An 18,417-nucleotide genomic window follows, 5' to 3' on the forward strand; every position below is an offset into this window, starting at 1 on the left:
TTATTTTCCCCTGGAGGTTTCATCGTGCCGCTAGATGGTGATGTCCGTGTTGGGAACATTTCCCTGGCTCCGTTCCAGGCAGCACTCAGCGATTTTCCTGCGGGTAAATCATTAGCGTTAATCACCATCACTTACAGTGAACGATTGACTCCAAAGATTGCGGGGAAAATCCTTTTTTTTCCTGTCTCGCCACCTCTTCCAGTCAAAATCGGCTGTCGCGTTCCCTTCCTATGCGAGAACACAGGATTCACAATTAAATCCTCAGATTAGGGAGATTCAGGTTTATTTATTTCATTTATTTTTTTACTTTCCTGACGTCTGTGACTGAATTAATGCTTAGAACTTTTAAGCTCTTAGGGCAGAGAGGTCCTTTGGCTCTGGAGCCCTTCAGGGCTTGCCCAGCATGATCTCAGCCAACCTTTAACCTCAATTAATTACATAAAATATGTAAAAATATTTATTTTTTTAATTTATTTTATTAATAAGGTCTTTTCCCCCCTCAAATCTGACACCCGAATTGCAATAAGCAGCTTGTGCCATTAGCAGCAGTGAGTATTTCCCAGTGGTTTTCCTACCAGGAAGATGCCAGGCTGCAGTGACAGGAATTTATAATTTTTTTTTGAATTCTGTGGAACTGCAGATTTCCATTCCCACTCCTCAGGTGGAATTCCTAGCAGGACTTGGAGCTGCTGATGAATCCAGAGGGAAAAGAGTCCCCAGCCCTGTCAGGGAGCAGCTCTGGCCTCAAAAAATATGGTTAAAAATGGCTTTAGTTTGGCTGTGTTATAAGTGCACATTATATTATTGGCTTTTTGCAAATATTGAAATGAATTTTATATGTTTAAGGTTAGAAAACTTTGTTTTACTAATATAATTTCTGTTATTGATGAAATTTAGAAATAATGGTGTAATATATAACATACATACATATATATAAGTAACATATATATGTTAGGCTATAACATGATATTAAAGCACAAACTACTTTTTGTTTATATAACCCAGAGACTGAAAAGATGGTCAGAGACCCCCCCTGAATTCTTAAGATTATCTTGTCCTCCAAGATCTCCAAGAGAAGGATTTATTGCACCCTTATCAGAGGATATAAAACCCAGTAGTGCCAAGAAAATTGATTTATTGGGATGGGAGCAAGGTGAAAACTGAACAAAGAAACATCTAAAACTTAAGAAGAATGTTTGAATATGTATAAGAATTTATGGATATGTAGTAGGGTTCTGTTTTTAAGGGACAATCCTTAGTTAGCAAGGTGAATGTAGACACCCAGCCATATCTGTATATTTTACTTTATTTTTATCTCCTAATTGTCTTTTTATTAAACTTTTAAATTCTATAAAAAAATATGTGAACCTCTTTTTTTCACAGCTGGATTTAGCATTAAATACTTCAGGCTTGCTCACAGAAATTACTTTTCTTTTAAGACACCATTTGTCTGGAGAACACAAAGATTTATGTCACTTAGCAGAAATAATGACAAAAACATTCTGTATTTAGCTTACCCCTCTGAAAAAGATTTAACTGGTGCCAAATGGATTAGAGGGTCTGGAGAAGTTTGGAGATGTGTGAATACCACAATAACTTCATTTCTTCATTTAAAAAAGTGACTTTTGAAGTTCGTTCTTGGGCCTTCCCCTGGAAGGTGGTGCTACGTGTGTATATATAAAAATAAATATATAAGCATAAAATTTTATAAAATATTTATATAGCTACAGGCATTTATACAATTAAATATTAGAAATATAATAGATATATAATAAAAATATTTGTGTAAATCTCTTACGTCAGACTAATCAGCCAAGCACATTCGCAGAACACCAAGTGTGGGTCAGCTTGTCCTTAATGCAGATAAGAGAATTACAACAAACACAGTGGCAATTTTCAGCTGTCTTGTAAGTCTTTGAGTGAGGAATTTTTATATTCATCTGGTTTTTTAATACAAATATTTAATTTTTGCTCCAAGCTCCATCCAACATCACCTTGAACACTTCCAGGGATGGGACATGGAGTTTGTGTCTTTATCTTTCTAGCAATAATATAGAATTATATATACAGTCATTTATATATATATATATATGTATACATACAGTATATTTTTATATATAGTATGTTTTTTATTATATATAAATACTGTATGTTCTATATATTCCCACATATACATACAGCATATTGTTACATAAAGCATTTTTTAATATACTAAATACACGATGTATAGCACATAGACATACAGCATATTATACACAGGATATTTTTATAGATAGATTATTACAAATAATGTATAAATATACTACATATACAGTACACACACTATAGGGTATATATATATATATGGTGTATTATAAGCAGTAAATTTTCATGTATAGCATACTATATATAGTGCGCACGCGTATTACATACACAATATATACTACATATACAGCACAGATAGTGAAGATAGTATATTTTGTAATGATATAGCTTATTTTGTGTGTCGGAGCTGTGCCTCTCCCTCACGGAGCTGCCCTCACCCAACATGGCGGACGCGGCCTCACCCACCACCTGTTGCCGCGGCGGCGGCGGCGGCTTCCTATTGGCTGATGCGGCGCGCGGGGGCGAGGCTGCGGCTTCTGATTGGCTGCTGCGGGGCGGGGGCTAAGGAAACAAGATGGCGGGCGGGGGGTGGGAGAAGCCGCCTCAACGACGTCGCCGCGGCCGCCTCCGCTCGCCTCCGGCCATGGAGGAGCCGCCGCTCCAGCAGCCGCTGCCGGCCGGGGAAGACGAGGAGGAAGGGGAGGAGGAGGAGGAGACGGACGCGGAGTGGAGCTTCGTTGACCGCGAGATGGAAGCGGTTGCGCTACGGGACCTGCCCACCGCCACCATCGCCTGCAACCTGGACCCGCGCGTCTTCCAGGACGGCCCGTACCGGGTGAGCGGGGCCGGGAGCCGTGAGGGGAGCGCGGGGCCGGCGCTGCCGCGGTTCTCTGCGGCCGCCTCCGCCCTCGGGAGGTGTCGGGGGGATGAGGGGGCGAGGCTCATGCGCGTCCCCGCCCGCCCCCTCGGTGCTGCCGGCAGCCAGTGCCGGAGTCCCGGCACGGGCATGGGCTGAGCCCGCTCCCAGCTCCGGACGGGAGGGGACAGCCGAGGGGATCGGGCTCTGCTGCCAGGGAACAGGGACAGGAGGAGAGCTCAGGCCTCAGGCTGGGCCAGGGGAGGCTCAGGGTGGGCAGCAGCAGGAATTTGCCCATGGAAAGGGAGCTCAGGCCTTGGCAGGGGCTGCCCAGGGAGCTTTGCAGTGCCCATCCCTGGAGGTGCCCAAGGAAGGGCTGGACGTGGCACTCGGGGCTCTGGGCTGGGGACAAGGTGGGGACAGGTCACAGCTGGGACTCCATGGGCTGGGAGGGCTTTTCCAGCCTCAATAATTAAGGAATTCTGGGACTTCGAACACCAACAGCTCTTTTACCTTGGTTCCTTTGATTCATGAACCTGTAGCTCAGAGTGAAGTTCTGCATAAGCCAGAAGTGAAATAAAATATCCCTGGACCACCCTACCCTGAGCTTTGTGCTTAAGGTTTTGTTTGGTGCATCCGATGTTGTGGCTTTGGTATTTTCTTTCTGGTTTTTGTCGTTGGTTTTGCTATCAAACCCTTCCATACTGAAGGAGGTGCTTAGTTTTAAACAGATTTGAATTAAACAGATTTGAATTAAACAGAACAGACTTGAAAAACTAAGCAGTGATAGCAAATTGAGTTTCATAATCTCAGCATAAACTGTGTTGCTCTATCACCATGAATGCCAACATGTACAAAATCTGCATAAATTACTTCTCTAAGATTAAATAATGGGATAATTGTCTTAAACTTGAATAAATACCTATCTTCAGGAGGGAAGAAAACTCTCAAAGTTTTATAGATAACACAAAACTTATAAAAAAAAGGCAGGTGGAGATGCTTTAAACTTGGTGATTTTTAAACATGGTAGGTACACACAGACTTTTAACGGACAAAAAGTCTGTTTAAGTGTATGGTCACTGAATTTCAGCACTGAAACACATAATTTAGTTTGAATTATTAAAGGTACAGAGCATGGCAAGAGCTAATAACTCTTTAAAGCTGGAAATAAGTGACTTCTAGATAGGAGCACACATGGACTGGCTGCATTTTTAATTTGTTTTCTTGGCCAAATGTCAGGAAGGTGCAGAGAGAGAAAGTGGAACGAGGCCCTAAGGCTGTATCCCAGATTTTGGAGGTGTGAAAGGTGCCCTCAGCATTTGGATGATTTAAGAAAAACAGAATTATATTAAAAATAAGGAAAACAGTGCATCGTCCCACGGTGTATCCAGTTTTCCAGAGCATGTGGTGGTTCTGGTGTCCAAGGAAATGCAGGAGTTTTGTCACTCAGATGTGTGAGGTGATGGTGGTCATGCTGAAATGTCACTGTCTGCACCACCTGAGGAAGATTCCAGGGTAGTTTTAAAAGCCTGCACCTGCTTAGGGGGTGAATTTTAAGACAATTCCCTTGGTTTGGTGTAGAATGTGCACAGTAAATTCAAACTTGTACTGCAGAGGTGTGGGGTTTGATGATGATGAAGTGATCGGATCCTCTTTGCAAATACTCTGAATTTTGGTGTGAACAATGGGTTGATTCTGTTCTGTGAACGTTCTGCTTTTCCCAGCAGATGTAACAGTCCTAAAATACCTTTCTCTAGAGTTAAATGGGTTTTTTTTGCATTCAGTGGGCCCCTTAATAATCCTGGATTGCCCTATTTGAGGAGGGTTGATCCAATCAAAGGTGAGACAAGACAGCTACTGACAACTATTTCTGTTCTGCCCTTCCCTAATCATGATTTGTACTGGAAGTGCTGCTTGAATATTCATCTTCTTCCCCCTTTTCAGTTTTTTAATGTTTTTGATTGAGGTGTTGATAATCCCAGTTGAGAATTCAGAAGTTTTTAAATGGTTTGTGATCAATCTTTTAAAACCAGACTATTCCTATCAAGGTAATAGTTCAGCTAAATGACAGTTTATTCTCAGAAGAAATCAAAATACTTCATGACCAGTTTTTTTATATCAATCCCAAAATCTTCCAGAGAATACCTAAATACCTACTCTCAAGTTTTCTAAAGCACAGTTCAGGAATTCCTTTAAATTCTGTATTTTTTCTTTTTATTGAAGTATAAGAAATTACCTCAAATAAAACCCTTTTTCTGATCTTCAAGTTGGCATATTACCTTGGAAAAATTTGGATTTTCTGAACTGTCTTTTCCATGGGATCTGCAGCTTTTGGTGGCTTCAGTGTTGATTGAGGAATTGTAATTCTTAATCCAGCACACGGATGAGTTTTATTTTTAAAACTGTGTTCCTGTACACTCATTTATTTAAGAAAAGGTGTCAGTGGCTGATCTCCAATGAGGTTTTTGTATTTTTCCATCCTCCTCGTGTGATATTCCATTTTTAAGAGCCGTTTTATGTCAGCAGAGGACACTCAGGGTTTTTTTATGGAATTTGTGCTGTCAAATCCAAGCCAAGTGCAGCAGGTAAAGCACTTCCCTGGCTCCTGCCAGCCCAAGGGATGTGCTCTGCTGAATTTTGGAATTGTGGTGCAGTCACAGGAGGGCTAAAAAATGGAATAATTTCATTTATGCCTCTTGCTGAGGAGGTTACCCAGGTGTGCTCTGCCTGTTTCCATTTCCCCTTCGCTGTGGGCACCTTTCATTTGGGCAGTGGCAAAGAGGAGCACAAAGAGCTTCTACAAAGAATTTAATTTCTCAGAAAATCACTGAATTTTAGGGCTAGGATAGACTTTTGATGGAGATAATTTTCCTTAGAATGGCTCAAGTTCCTTAAATTCCTTGCAAATATTTCTAAATTTTGAGGTGGTGGAGTCTCCATCTCTGGGAATGTTCCAGAGGTGTTTGGATGTGGCACTTGGGGGACATTTTAGGTGTTTAAAAATCATATTTTAGACCTATTTCCATATTTTAGAACATATCTTTTCTTATTTCCATGATGAAAAGTCACTTCTACCCTTAATGATTCTGTGATAATTACCTTAATCTGCTAATTTGTGCAAATTAATGAATTTAGCAGCAAGTTTTCCGTAATTAACAAGTTGTATTCCTAGAGAAACTGAAAGCAGACAGTTCTATCATGGGAACAGTTTTTCTCTGGGAAAACTTTGCTGGAAAACTGAATTATTAAAGAAATTCAGTTTGCTGGAAGTGCACTCAGAGTTGAGTCTGTGTCCTCACATAACCCCCAGAACTGGCTGAGAACCACTCTCTGCAATTATTTATTAAAAAAAAATAGAAATATTTTATTTGTGCTCAAAGCCCACCAAGGTGAGTTGTGTAACTCAGGAAAAGCAGAGCAGCTCCCAAATTCCAAATTTCCATATTCGGGAATTCCAGCTCCCAAATTCTTCTTTTCTTTCAGCTTTGTTTGGTTTCACTGCAGAAAAGCCTTTTGTGAACTCAGCTGGAAATAAAGGTGGAAATAAAGGTGGAAATAAAGGAAAAAAAGACATTTTTAATTGCCTTGCAGGCCACTGGAATGAGCTTGAGGTGGATTTTGGGGTTTTGAAGTACTTAAAGAATTACTTCTGCTCTGCAGGAAGTTTAGCAGATTTCTCAGGAGTATTCACAAAACTTTCTTTACAAATAATCTCAGTTTTCTGATAATCTCTTCCTGCCTCAGCCACATGCCTTGTAATCCTTTTACTTCACGTTTTTTAAGCCTCTTAGATCACATTAAAAAGAAAACATTGTAAAAGTAGATTTCCTAAAAGATGAGTGTTTTTACATGTTTATAGATTTTTGTGTCCACGGCTGTGATTTTGGCAAAATAGTTCCTAATGGGAATGTAAAAGTTAATTATTGGCACCTGCGTGTATTTTGAAGGTTTTCATTCTTTTTCTGCCAAAAAAAAATTATATAATTTATATTTTATTTTTATATATTTTATTTTTATATCTTTTATATTTTTAATTTTATATTTTTAAATGTTTTTATATTTATTTTGTGACAATGTTTATCATTTTTAATGCTTTTGCTTTCCAAATAAAGCCCAGGGTTAAGACTGTGGTTCAAAATCACATCTCAATAATCCAGATTTACTTTGAACAGTAAAACCATTACAAAAGAAATGAGAAACCTTCCATTATAAAAAGTTTTTCAACAGAACTTTTGGAAGTGTTTAGTTAAGTGGAGGTATTTTGAGAAACTTCAGGTTTGTGACACACTGTAGGTCTCAGAAATGATTTTTTAAAAATATTCCATTATATGAATTATATTATTATTTATTATTATTTTTATTCTTTAATCCACTCAAGTTCTCAAACTGGGCTGATCAGTCAATGCTTCAAGAAAACAATACAAATACTTTTGTGGGAAGAAATGAAATGAAAACATATTTCTATATTTATTTAAATCTTCAAATAACTCTTGCTGCACAGAACGGTTGTTGGGTGCCTTAAAAATACCTAAATCAGGTGTTCTTGTTTCTTGTCATAAAATATGGAAATATTCTGGGAATGATTGAAATCTGGGCTGTATTTATTGAACCTGAAGTTGGGACTGAGGTCTGAAATACCATCTTATAATTTTTTTGTGGGTGTAATGCATAATTAAACTATGGAAGTCATTGTTAATAAATAATGGAATCCCAATATTAAAAATGAGGTGTTTGGTGAGTGGGATCTGCCAGGCACAGGGGTTTAGGATGTGACAATATTCTAAACAGAGTTTGTGTAGTTCTGCCAGCTTTAGATGGGAGAAAAATAATCCATAAATTCCTGCTTTAGATCTTTTGTCTCTTCCAGCATTTGCCAGAGATAACCAGAATTAATTTCATTAATGATGCCATTGATCACTGGCTCCCCTTACAAAAGCAGAGCTGTCAATACTCAGTGGATTTCATTTATTAAAATGTAACTTCCCTCTTCCCTGGGCAGATTTTCAGAGGGTCACAGTGAGGAACTGGGTTTGATTTTGCTTCTTGAGGTTTTCTTTGGAGTTATTTTGGTGCTGGCAAACAACTCTTGGTTATTGAGCTGAGAGACCAAACCTCAGCAGTTGGATTTGAGTTGTTTTTGTTGCTGAAATGCAAAAGGCAGAGGGAAAATTGAGACAGCACCTCTGGTGTAGAAGTGGCAGCTGTGTGAGTTCAGGGCTTTTTGATAAATTGATTTATTGATATTGTCTGTATCACACAGCTTGGAAAAAAACTAATCATAAAAATCCCCATAAATCTAAGTTTTTGACTTTTAGATGCAGCCAAGTAAACAAAAATCAAATTATTTTCTTGCATAGACTAAAAACCATTCTGGAAACTTCCCTGAAGGTTTGGTCCTGATTTCAAAACAAGTGGCTATTTGTGTGGAAGCCTCTTAAAATTCAGGCTGTTTTCCAAGAAGAGCCAGCTGGAAGGCAGGAGAATTGTTTTTTTTTTTTAACTAGAGGTGCTGTTTCCTTTCTCTGAAGGTAGGAAGCTGAGCTGGTGAAGTGCCAGAAGAGCAAAGCTGTATTGTTACAATAAATAGATTTTTTTTTCCTATTTGTATTTTTTTTTAGCCATTCATAATCCATATAGTTAAACAAAACACTTCTGTGGGTTTGTAGTTAAAAATATCCTCCTCCTTTCTGATAACCCAACAAGTATGATAATATTATTAAATAAGTTAAGAACAACTCCCATCTCTGATTATTTTAGTATAGAATTGTTGATAATTACTGAAAGCTGCAGTAGGAATGTGTCCATTACTGTGAAAAAAGGAGATGAAATAAGAACTAAAATGTCCATTACTATAGAAATAGAAAATTAAATAAGAACCAAAATGTCCATTTCTTTCAGGTCCTGATGTTAAATAGTAAGAGAGAGTTTCTTGTGGCAACCAGAACTTGTGGAGAGGGAATCAGTGGGAATTCCTGGGGGTGTTTGCTCAGTTCCTGGGGTGTGTGGCCATTCCTTTGCAGGATTCATTGGCCCTTGGGCCACATCCCATCCAGCTGGGAGCCAGCATTGCCTGGCTCATGGAAACTCTGATTAAAGGCTTGAATTTTCCTGAGGCTCCAGGATGAAGCAGCTGCTGGGGCAGGCAGTGGAAAGTATGAACAGCTCCTGCCTGGGGTTGTGTAACCCAGAGAAAATCAGAGCAGGTGAGACCAGCAGGGCCTCTCTGAACCCCTGATCACAGCCCTGGAACCCCACTAAAGACAGCTCACCCCATAAAGCTTCTCACAGCAGTGGGATGTTCTCCCCTTGGGAAAGGCTTGGAATCTATGGAAGGTATAGAACAACTTTAAACACATTTTTGGAAAGTTTTTTTGGGATCTCTCCCGACATCAAAGCTCCTCACCTCGCCCAGAGCAGCTGAAGTGCAGGAATTCTTCACAGGAGGTGGTTTCAGGAGAGGTTCCTAAGCTGCCAAAGTGGAATTCTGTTCTTGTTCACTGCTCTGCAATGATGTTTTCATCTCCCCTGCTGGAAAAAAGACAAATCCAGACATTCCCATAGCAGAAGTTAGAAGGAGATGCAGGACTGTGTTGGCTTTCAGCAAGTGGGAGTTCCTAACCCAAAAAACTGCCTGGAATATTCAGGAATTTAAAACATTTTCAAGAATTATTTTCTAATGCTGACTTTTTTGCCCCTTTAATCAAAACAGGGGGGTTCTTGCCATATGAATAAATAAATAAATGAATTGCATCCTCAAAGCTCTGTTGTTACATACCTTAAAAGCTTTAAATGCCACTGTGCTGCTGATGTGGCACTAATTAACATCTAAGATAATTACAGTGTATCAGGCATTAACCTCACCAAAAATGCAGGTGATTTGGGATAAATTCCAGACTCTTCTGTGGCTCCTTTTATTATCTTTTATTATTTTATCAAGGCCAGGTTGGACAGGGTTTGGAGCAACCTGGGATAGTGGAAGAGGGTTGGAATTAGATGATCTTTAAAGTCTCTTCCAACCAAACTATTCCATGATCTTTCTTAGTAATTTTTAAATCCTTTTGAAATTTCCAGGTACACTTGATTTGTTCTTTGAAATGCAGAAACTTCTTGTAATTGCTTTGAGTTTTTTCCTACTCTCCCAGAACATTCTTAGAAAATATTTTTGAAGTTTATCTTCCATTCTTCCTTCTGTGACTGCAGTGGAAAATGTCATTCTTTAAAGATCACAGAAATACCAACCTGCTCCTGACCAGCTCCTGTGGTTTTCCAAAGCCTGCAGTGTTAAAGTTTTATTTTTTATTTCCTTTTGTTTTTCCCTTAGTCACAGGGGATGTGTCAGAGGATGAACACATAACTTCTGCTTGCCTGGGATGATATCTTTAATATTTGAGTTAAACAAATCCTGCTGTCATGTTAGAAGGAAATAGAAATTAAAACAACCCCAAGCACCTGCTGTTTTCATCCTTATCTTTGCTCTCCCCCCAGGCACAGCTTTGGCATAATACAGCTGCATTTTTCATGATAATAAATTGTTAATTACTGAAGTATTTTTCATCCTTTTCCATCAGGATTATGGTCATATTTTCACTCAGTGACACAGCTCTTATACCTGTCACAACTGAAAAAAACACCATAAAAATTTACAAAAATACTTCAGGGACAACTGCTTTACCTCTTAGAATTTATTTATTTTTTTACTTTTCAGAAATGGCAGTTAAACAGGAAAAGGAAAAAAAAAATCCTAAACCTCTGACCCCACAGACGAAACCTGAGTCCTGAAGGTGTGTGGGAAGCACAAAATATCTGCAAAATGTTTGCTAATCAGAGCAAATTAACTAGTGTAAAATAATGAGCAGCTGATTAATTCATAGGCACTGCTGGGAGTCCCTTTCTTGGTTCACAGGGGTGATCTGGAAATGCTCAGAATGAGATTTTTACTTAATGGAATCAGAATGGGAGATCAAAGTTGGTCCTAGCTCCTGTCCCTCCATGCCCCTGTGGAACAGAGGATTTTGGTTAAATTAAGGTTATTTTAGTGATGGTTTCTGGTGGGTTCCTATGGACTCATCAGTGCAGGAGGTAAATGAAAAGTGCTGGGACACAGCTGGGACCTGGCTTGGTGCTATTTAGAGACCACTTTGGGCTGGGAAACAAATGCTGACATTGGGGGCTATTTTTGAAAGGTGTTTATTTCTCACAGTTCATCAGCTCCTGGAGTTATTTGTAGTAGATCCATCCTTTTCAGTGCCTTGGTGAGTAATGATGCTTTAAAAGGTAAAATCTAAAAAACTCCAAAAGATATAAATTTTAAAAAAGTTCTTGGTTCTAGGAGGAGCAGATGGAATGATAGAAATGAGTTGTTGATTACTCAGTGATTGTAAATTGGAAAGCAGAGTTACTTAAATCTTCCTTCTGTGTCACCCTATCTTGGACTAAATCTGGTTTAAACTCCCCCAGTTCAGTGTTTGGTGCTGATGGTTTAATCATTGTCGGTGGGAGAGCAGTTCCCCCATTATTTTATCCTTAAAAACTGCCCAAGGATAAACTGTGAGCCCAGGGGAAAGGATCCTGTGAAAAATGAGTGACAGGAGAACAAAATCCAGCTGCAACATGACAGACCATGAGGATTTGGGGAAAACAGCAGGGTCAATAAACCTAAAACCAAACAAACACTGTAAACAATAAAAGTGCTGAAAGGCTTTAATGTATCAGCCTGAAAGTGAATAATCTTTATTTTTTAAAACAGATTGGATGTGGAACACCAAATTCACTAATGAGCAGAGTGCTCTGACTATATTTATTTCAAGTATTTGCAAATTATTGTTTAATCTCTCTCCCCCCCAGTTATTTGAGTCTCCCTTTATTGCTGCCTGTCCTGATTTGGATTTTGCCTTGCAAATGTTCTGATTTGAAGACTCTAATTTGGCATTTCTCTCTGCTCAGCACAGCCCTTGTTGAGACTGCAGAAGGTGGAACTGGAAATGCTGTTTAAGTTCTTTTTTTGCTCTGCTGGGCAGGTTGGAAATGTCAGCTGTGATTTTCTGAGTTGGATTTACAGACAATCAAGGTAGAGGCTGTTAAATCAGGTGACTCTGAGAAGTGCCTGATTTCTGGTGGCTAAAAATATAAAATACAGTGTTTGTGAAACCTTGCCTCCTAAAAGGGGCTCTTAATCATGCCCAGGCTGTTTTTATGGAGAACATTTGAGCACATTCATGTGCTTTCCTCCTAGTCCAGCTCATGCAATAAAACACTCCAAGCTTTTTAGAGGAGTAGTTCAATCACAACCCAGTTGATCTGGAAAAAAGGCTCAGCTGCTCCCATGGGCACAGTCCTCCTATCAGTGTTTGCTGAAAGGCTGAGCACACAACAGAAGCTTTTCCTTTGACTGGGATGTTGTTGCAGGAGCTTAATGAGGTTCCTCAGAAATACCTTGGAGAGTGGAACCAACTGCAAACACCCCAGGAATAGCTCAGGGCAGCGCCCTCCTGGGAGCTTTGGGCCTTTCTGCCTTCCCTGGGGAAAGGAGTTGGGGGGATTTTCCAAATCAGGAGTTGGGGGCTGAAAGAAGCAGTAAACAGAAATTGTGACAGCAGTCTGGGAGCCCAGCCCAGGGAGCAGCTGGAGCTGCTGGAGAGAGCCCAGAGGAGGCTCCAGGATGAGCAGAGGGATGGAGCAGCTCTGCTGGCAGGAAAGGCTGGCCCAGCTGCCATTGTTCAGCCTGGCCAGGAGAAGCTTTGGGCTGAGCTCAGGGTGGCCTTGCAGGGCCTGAAGGAGCCCCAGGAAANTTCCCAGCTCCCTCAGGAATTCTCCAGCCCCTTCCCAGCTCCGTTCCCTGCCCTGGACACGCTCCAGCCCCTTTGACTTTCAGAAGAGATCTGGAAAAAAAGCCTTGGTTACTCAAGGAAAAAGTAGTTTGGCTTCTTTAATTGCTTTACCTGAACCTTTAATATGCACTGATTGACTCTTGGTTGAGATGTTGAGTAGGGAATACAGACAGGCTGACACAGATTCTTTCCTTTTGTTTTTTTTTCCTCTGTATTGACCTTTTATCTTAACCTCCTTCATTACTGGGAATGTACACAGTGGGATAAAAATATCTTGACTTCTTTGGTCTTCTCAGAAAAGTTTCAGTGAAGATGGAATCATATTGAAGTAAAATTTCCACCTGTCTTTTGGAACTGCTGTGATGATCTGTGTGTGTGTCATCAAGCCAGGCAGCCAAAGAAACATTTTTTTCCTCAAGGAATATTTACAAGACTGGGATGCTGACACCAGGCTCTTAATCTAACATTATAAAGTGGATATATATTTTGAAGACTTGATGTGTAATATAAATTGGAATCATGGAATGGTTTGAGTTGGGCCTTAAAGCCCATCCAGAGCCACCCCAGCCATGGCAGGGACACCTCCCACTGTCCCAGGAGCTCCCAATGTCCAGCCTGGCCTTGGGCACTGCCAGGGATCCAGGGGCAGCCCCAGCTGCTCTGGGCAGTGAGTGCAGAATTTGTTTCCACTGGAATTGCACAGAGGCAGCAGCCCAGGTATAAACAGTGTGGAAAATGTCCCATGGAGCTTTATTAACTCCACAACTGATCTGCATAGGAATCAACAGTGAAGTTCCCTTAAATTTCTTAAGGAAAATGGGAGGAGATGAGGGGCCTGGGAACATCTTTGAAGATTTATTTAAGCAGCACCCTCCATACTCAGCTGGATCAGGACTTTGAGCAGGTCTGAGTTGGTCTCACTGCTGTGTTTTGGGTTTAAGTGACACCTGAGGGATTGTAGGAACTAGTCAAGCAAGGAGTCTCAGGGAATGTGTAATTATTTCACAGTCCCTCTATGTAAAAAATGTCTTTTTAATGCTGTGACTTCCAAGAAGAGAACAAAATTTAATAGGTGATACAAGTGTTCTGAGAGGCTCTTTCTAAATTTACTTTAAATAAAATAATAGAAAAAAACAACTGTTTTTTTGGTTTCTATGGCTGGAATTCTAAGAAATCAGGATATGCAAGGAATAAGGTGAAAGATGTGTTTAAGTTATATTTTTTTCTGATATTTAGGGGAAAAGGAATTAAATCAGCATTGATAGAATGAAGTTATTAAACTGCTTTTTGTCCCTAATGAGAGAGGCACAAAGATTCCCAGTTAGAAACCAGCCCAGGAGAATATCCTGCTTTCCATACCTTGCAGACTTTGAGAAATGTTTTCCAGGAAAGCTGAGTACAGCCATGAATCACTTATGGAAAACCCAGTGGAAGGAATTAGTCAAAGAAATGCTGCAGTAGCCACCCTTTGCCTATCAGGAAATGGGGCAGCTTTCCATGATTTTATACAAATCATGGGACATCCATTTTCAAAAGCTCTCATGAAAAGAGCAAGGAAAAAATTGCTGCTCATTGACTTTCTAAAAATGCTTATTTTGAAATAAATACTGACATTTCATATCAGCCAAAAGGGCTTTTCCCTTTTCTCCCTGGATTTTCCTGCTGGAATAATCAAGGGAGTTGGATGAGGGGGAACTGGCAGTGAATTGTGTCCTCACAAGCAGCAAATTGGCCAAATATTTCTTTCCTGGTTGATAATGAATGAATTATTTCATGTTATCAGTGTAATTATCAGCCAAACTCTCCAGTGTTTGCTTTGCCCCTGCAAAATGCTGGAAGTGTGGGAACTTCCATGGTTTTCCCACTCCTTCCCCTGGTTTTAACATGATCTGTGTTCATTTTTCTGGTGTTATAGGGCTGAAAGAAATCAGAAATGCCACAATGAAGTGGGGAGGGTGAGGAATTGCAGCTTTCAGTGTTCTTGGAGTGAGTCCTGGGGGAATTTTTGTGAATGGGCTACGGATCCAAATGTCTGGGGCAGCTCCTGGGCTTGGCAAGGATCTGCTTCTCTCCTGTCAGAGATATGAAGCTGAATATTAAATTCAGCCTGACAAATCCCAATTTCTGCAGTTTCTGCTTCCTTGCCAAGAGCTGCCTCTGCCAAAGGTGATGCATCCAAGATCTTTAGAGAGCTGCAGAGGAAGCTGGGTTGTGTTTGGGTTTGTTTTAATGGGTTTTTTGGTTTGTTGTGTGTTGGGTTTGGTGGTAGTGGTTTCTTTTCCTGTGGGAACAGCTCGTGCATGGATCTATTTTGGATTAAAGCAGCCAGCTCAGGGGGAGTAGGTTGAATTTTTGTTATTAATAAATGAAAGCTGCTGCCTTTATTTTGTGTTCAGCTGTTCTGAACTGCCCTGCTCAGTTCCTGGACTGCTTTGGGAAGAGGGCAAAGTAAAGGTATTTTGAGGAAGTGGATGGTGCCTCACTTAAATCCACCTGAAGAAATTTTTGACCACCTGAAGACATTTTAAAAATGAATTTTCAGCCATTCAAGATCCCACAGAGCTGAGCACTCCCCTCCCTTCCCAAGCTTCACCCTCTCACTGCACCTTTCCATCCATTGGCATTTTTACTTCTCCATAATTTGTGTCCCCTTTCCAATGCCTCAGAGAGAGCCACTTGGAATTCTTCCTGTCACTTTTGCTCTTTGAGTCTTAAAACCCGGAGCCTGCATCCTCTGCTGAATACATTTTCATTTTTCCTTCCTCCTTTAACCATTTTTCCTGGTGGAAATTCCCTTAGAGGCTCCAGACATTCCAGCATTTGGCTGCTCTCTGATGATTTGGGGAATTGTCTCTCAACATGATTTGGAGAAAGCTCTTTAAGGGACATTTTCTTTCCCTGAAGGAGCTTTTTCAAAGGCAAACTCAGTGCCTTTGTTTCCAGATGATTCTTGTAAGGATTGAGTCGTGTCCTGAGGAGATTATCCCTGGGTGATGTCTCAGCAGTCTCCCAGTAATCCTCAGAAATTCCCAACCTTTATCCTGCTCTTGGTTTTCCTCTTCCAGTGAGAACAAACTCAGTGGGAGATTTCTGCCACCCTCCCCAGGCATTCAGCAGCCAGCAATATTCCATGTTTTCCAGAGAGACTCCAGGGTGAGCTCCCAAGTACAAGGTGGGGATGAGCCCAAAGAAATTCCAGTGCTGATCAGGCTGCCAGGTGGATTAGGGATAAATGAGATCACAATTCCTCATTTTCTGAGGAATTTTTTGAGGAATCTTTGAACAAAGCAGAGTGATTTCTGGATTTTCCTTAGAGGGTTTTGTTCTTCTCTCAGCAGGTTTGGTTAAAAATCCTGGATGGAACAGGTGTCGGAAAGTTTTTCCAAATGGAATGTTGGGGTTTTTTTTAGATAAATAGAAAAATAATTGCTACAAAATACTCTCTGAAAATGTTTATTTCCTTTTGAAGTACCCAAATGAGGGCAAAATCATCATTCATTTACTCTGGATCATTTGAGTAGATTCCCTGCAGGAGTGGAAACGTGTTGGAAAAAGCTTTTACATTTTGGAATATATTTACCACATTCAAAAGTTTTCTAAATGAGGCTGGTGATTACTCAGCTACTCTGTAGTGGAATTTCCAAATGCTCACTTTTGTATTCCCACTCAGTGAACAGGAATTCAGTGTTTAATGTTTGGAAATGGAAGTCATAGATTTTTCCAAGGCTGGAAGAAGCACACTGGAGGTATTTATTTTTCAGATGGTTGGCTGGAAAAGTGTGGCCCATGGAATCTGTAAATGGCCCTTGTATGACAGAGCACAACTCTGGATATTTTATTTGAATATATTTGGATCTCCTAATGCAAAAATGACACCAGCTCATTTGAAGTTATTCTAATGTATCCTGTAAGTCTTCAGGAAAAACAGCTCCTTCTTGGCACTGCAGCTGGAATTTGCATTAAAAAACCATCAGAGGGTTATTAGAATTTTTTTTTTAAATCTTTCAGTGGAGTCATTGTGGAGTGGCTGCAGTTTGTGTGGGAATTCAGGAATTGCCTTCCCAGGAGTCTCCCTGACATCCACAGCTGCTCCCACCTGGGCAGAGCTGGGGTCAGCATTGCAGCTTTGGGATGGACATGTGTCCTTTGGAAGGACACACAGCTCCAGGGCATGGCCCTGCAGATGGGTGTTTGTGATTGCAGAAGGAATTAATTGGAGTAGGAATTCTGCCCAGGCTCCCCAGGGAATGGGCACGGCCCCGAGGCTGCCACAGCTCCAGGAGCATCCAGGGATGCCCAGGCTGGGCTTGTTGGGGGGTCTGGGAACGGCCAGGAGCTGGATCCATGATCCCTGTGGGTCCCACTCAGGATATTCCTTGATTCTTCTTTATTCTCCTTTTGAAATAATAGCAATAGATGCAGGAAACCTTCTGGAAGATTTTGTTTCTTCTGTCCCAGGAGCAGCTGTTGAATTAAGAATCCAGAAAATTAGGAAGTGAAATGGGAACAAGCTTGAGTTGGCAATTCACAGCCCTGGAATAGGTGAGATTTTAAACTGAAGGAGGAAAAAATAAGGTTGGAACTTTCAAGAAGTTTTTACAGCAGTTTGTGGTGATAGGACAAGAGGTGATGGCTACAAACTGATGGAGGGAAGCTTTAGGTTGGAATTAGGAAAAAATCCTTCCCTGGGAGGGTGGGGAGGTTGTCCAGAGCAGCTGGAGCTGCCCCTGGATCCCTGGCAGTGCCCAAGGCCAGGCTGGACATTGGGACAGTGGGAGGTGTCCCTGCCATGGCTGGGGGGACACTGGGTGGGCTTGAAGGTCCCTTCCAACCCAACCCAGTCTGGGATGAAATGCTGAACAAAATTATCTCCCAGCTTTTGGAGATCCCCTGAGGAAAAACTGCTTGTTCCAAACCGTTCTCCACAGCTTTGTTTGCTGCACAGAAATCACTGTTATTCCTTCAGCAAATGGCATCAGGGAGCAGAAACAGCTCTGGGAGGGCTTGGATCAGCCCATGGAGTGCCACCTGTGCATTATCCTGGCTGTAAGGCTACACCAAATTCCCAAAAGCCATCTGGAATATCTGAGGAGCAGCCTCTGGGAGTAGGGACCACCATGACACTCCTGGATAAAGGCAGCATTTGGCTCTTATGGGGAGTGTAAATACAGATTTCACTGCAGTGATGGCCAGGCTGCCTGTTCCATTTCTGTGAGGAATGTGCATTTCTGCTGGAGAAACTCCAGCCTGCAGAATTTGAAGGCCTTCCAAGAGGAAAGTGCCGGTGAAACTAAGAAGGGAAAAGTCCCCTGGCCCAGCCTGAGGCTGTTCCCTCTCCTCCTGTCCCTGTTCCCTGGCAGCAGAGCCCGACCCCCCCGGCTGTCCCCTCCTGCCAGGGACTTGTGCAGAGCCACAAGGGCCCCCTGAGCCTCCTTTGCTCCAGGCTCAGCCCCTTTCCCAGCTCCCTCAGCCCCTCCTGGGGCTCCAGACCCTTCCCAGCTCCCTCAGGAATTCTCCAGCCCCTTCCCAGCTCCCTCAGGAATTCTCCAGCCCCTTCCCAGCTCCCTCAGGAATTCTCCAGCCCCTTCCCAGCTCCGTTCCCTGCCCTGGACACGCTCCAGCCCCTTTGACTTTCAGAAGAGATCTGGA

The 18,417-nt window shown here is 41.5% G+C and overlaps 1 protein-coding gene and 1 long non-coding RNA gene across 9 annotated transcripts in view; one reads left to right on the forward strand and one right to left on the reverse strand.

Annotated features, from left to right (window-relative positions):
* Positions 1 to 2,584, reverse strand: part of LOC107209197 — an 11,105-nt gene extending 8,521 nt beyond the window's left edge. For 2 of the 5 annotated variants that reach the window (XR_001523472.2, XR_004499470.1), the window contains exons 1-3: positions 1,518 to 2,102; positions 576 to 743; positions 136 to 228 (exon numbers count right to left, since the gene is read on the reverse strand). This is a non-coding gene — a long non-coding RNA (uncharacterized LOC107209197). Of the gene's footprint in view, positions 1 to 135; positions 229 to 575; positions 744 to 1,517; positions 2,103 to 2,522 lie in introns of those variants that run through there. The other 3 variants (XR_004499500.1, XR_004499494.1, XR_004499475.1) reach the window with 3 other exon arrangements.
* RCAN1 (regulator of calcineurin 1) overlaps positions 2,529 to 18,417 on the forward strand; it is a 36,053-nt gene continuing 20,164 nt past the window's right edge. The window contains exon 1 of one of the 4 annotated variants that reach the window (XM_015638491.3): positions 2,529 to 2,920. In XM_015638491.3, the coding sequence (XP_015493977.1) occupies positions 2,592 to 2,920 (329 nt within the window). In that variant the 5' untranslated portion in view covers positions 2,529 to 2,591. Of the gene's footprint in view, positions 2,921 to 11,080; positions 11,194 to 18,417 lie in introns of those variants that run through there. The other 3 variants (XM_015638501.3, XM_033517736.1, XM_015638509.3) reach the window with 3 other exon arrangements.

Source organism: Parus major, chromosome 1 (genome assembly GCF_001522545.3).
Source record: "Parus major isolate Abel chromosome 1, Parus_major1.1, whole genome shotgun sequence".
Taxonomy (NCBI): Eukaryota; Metazoa; Chordata; class Aves; order Passeriformes; family Paridae; genus Parus; species Parus major.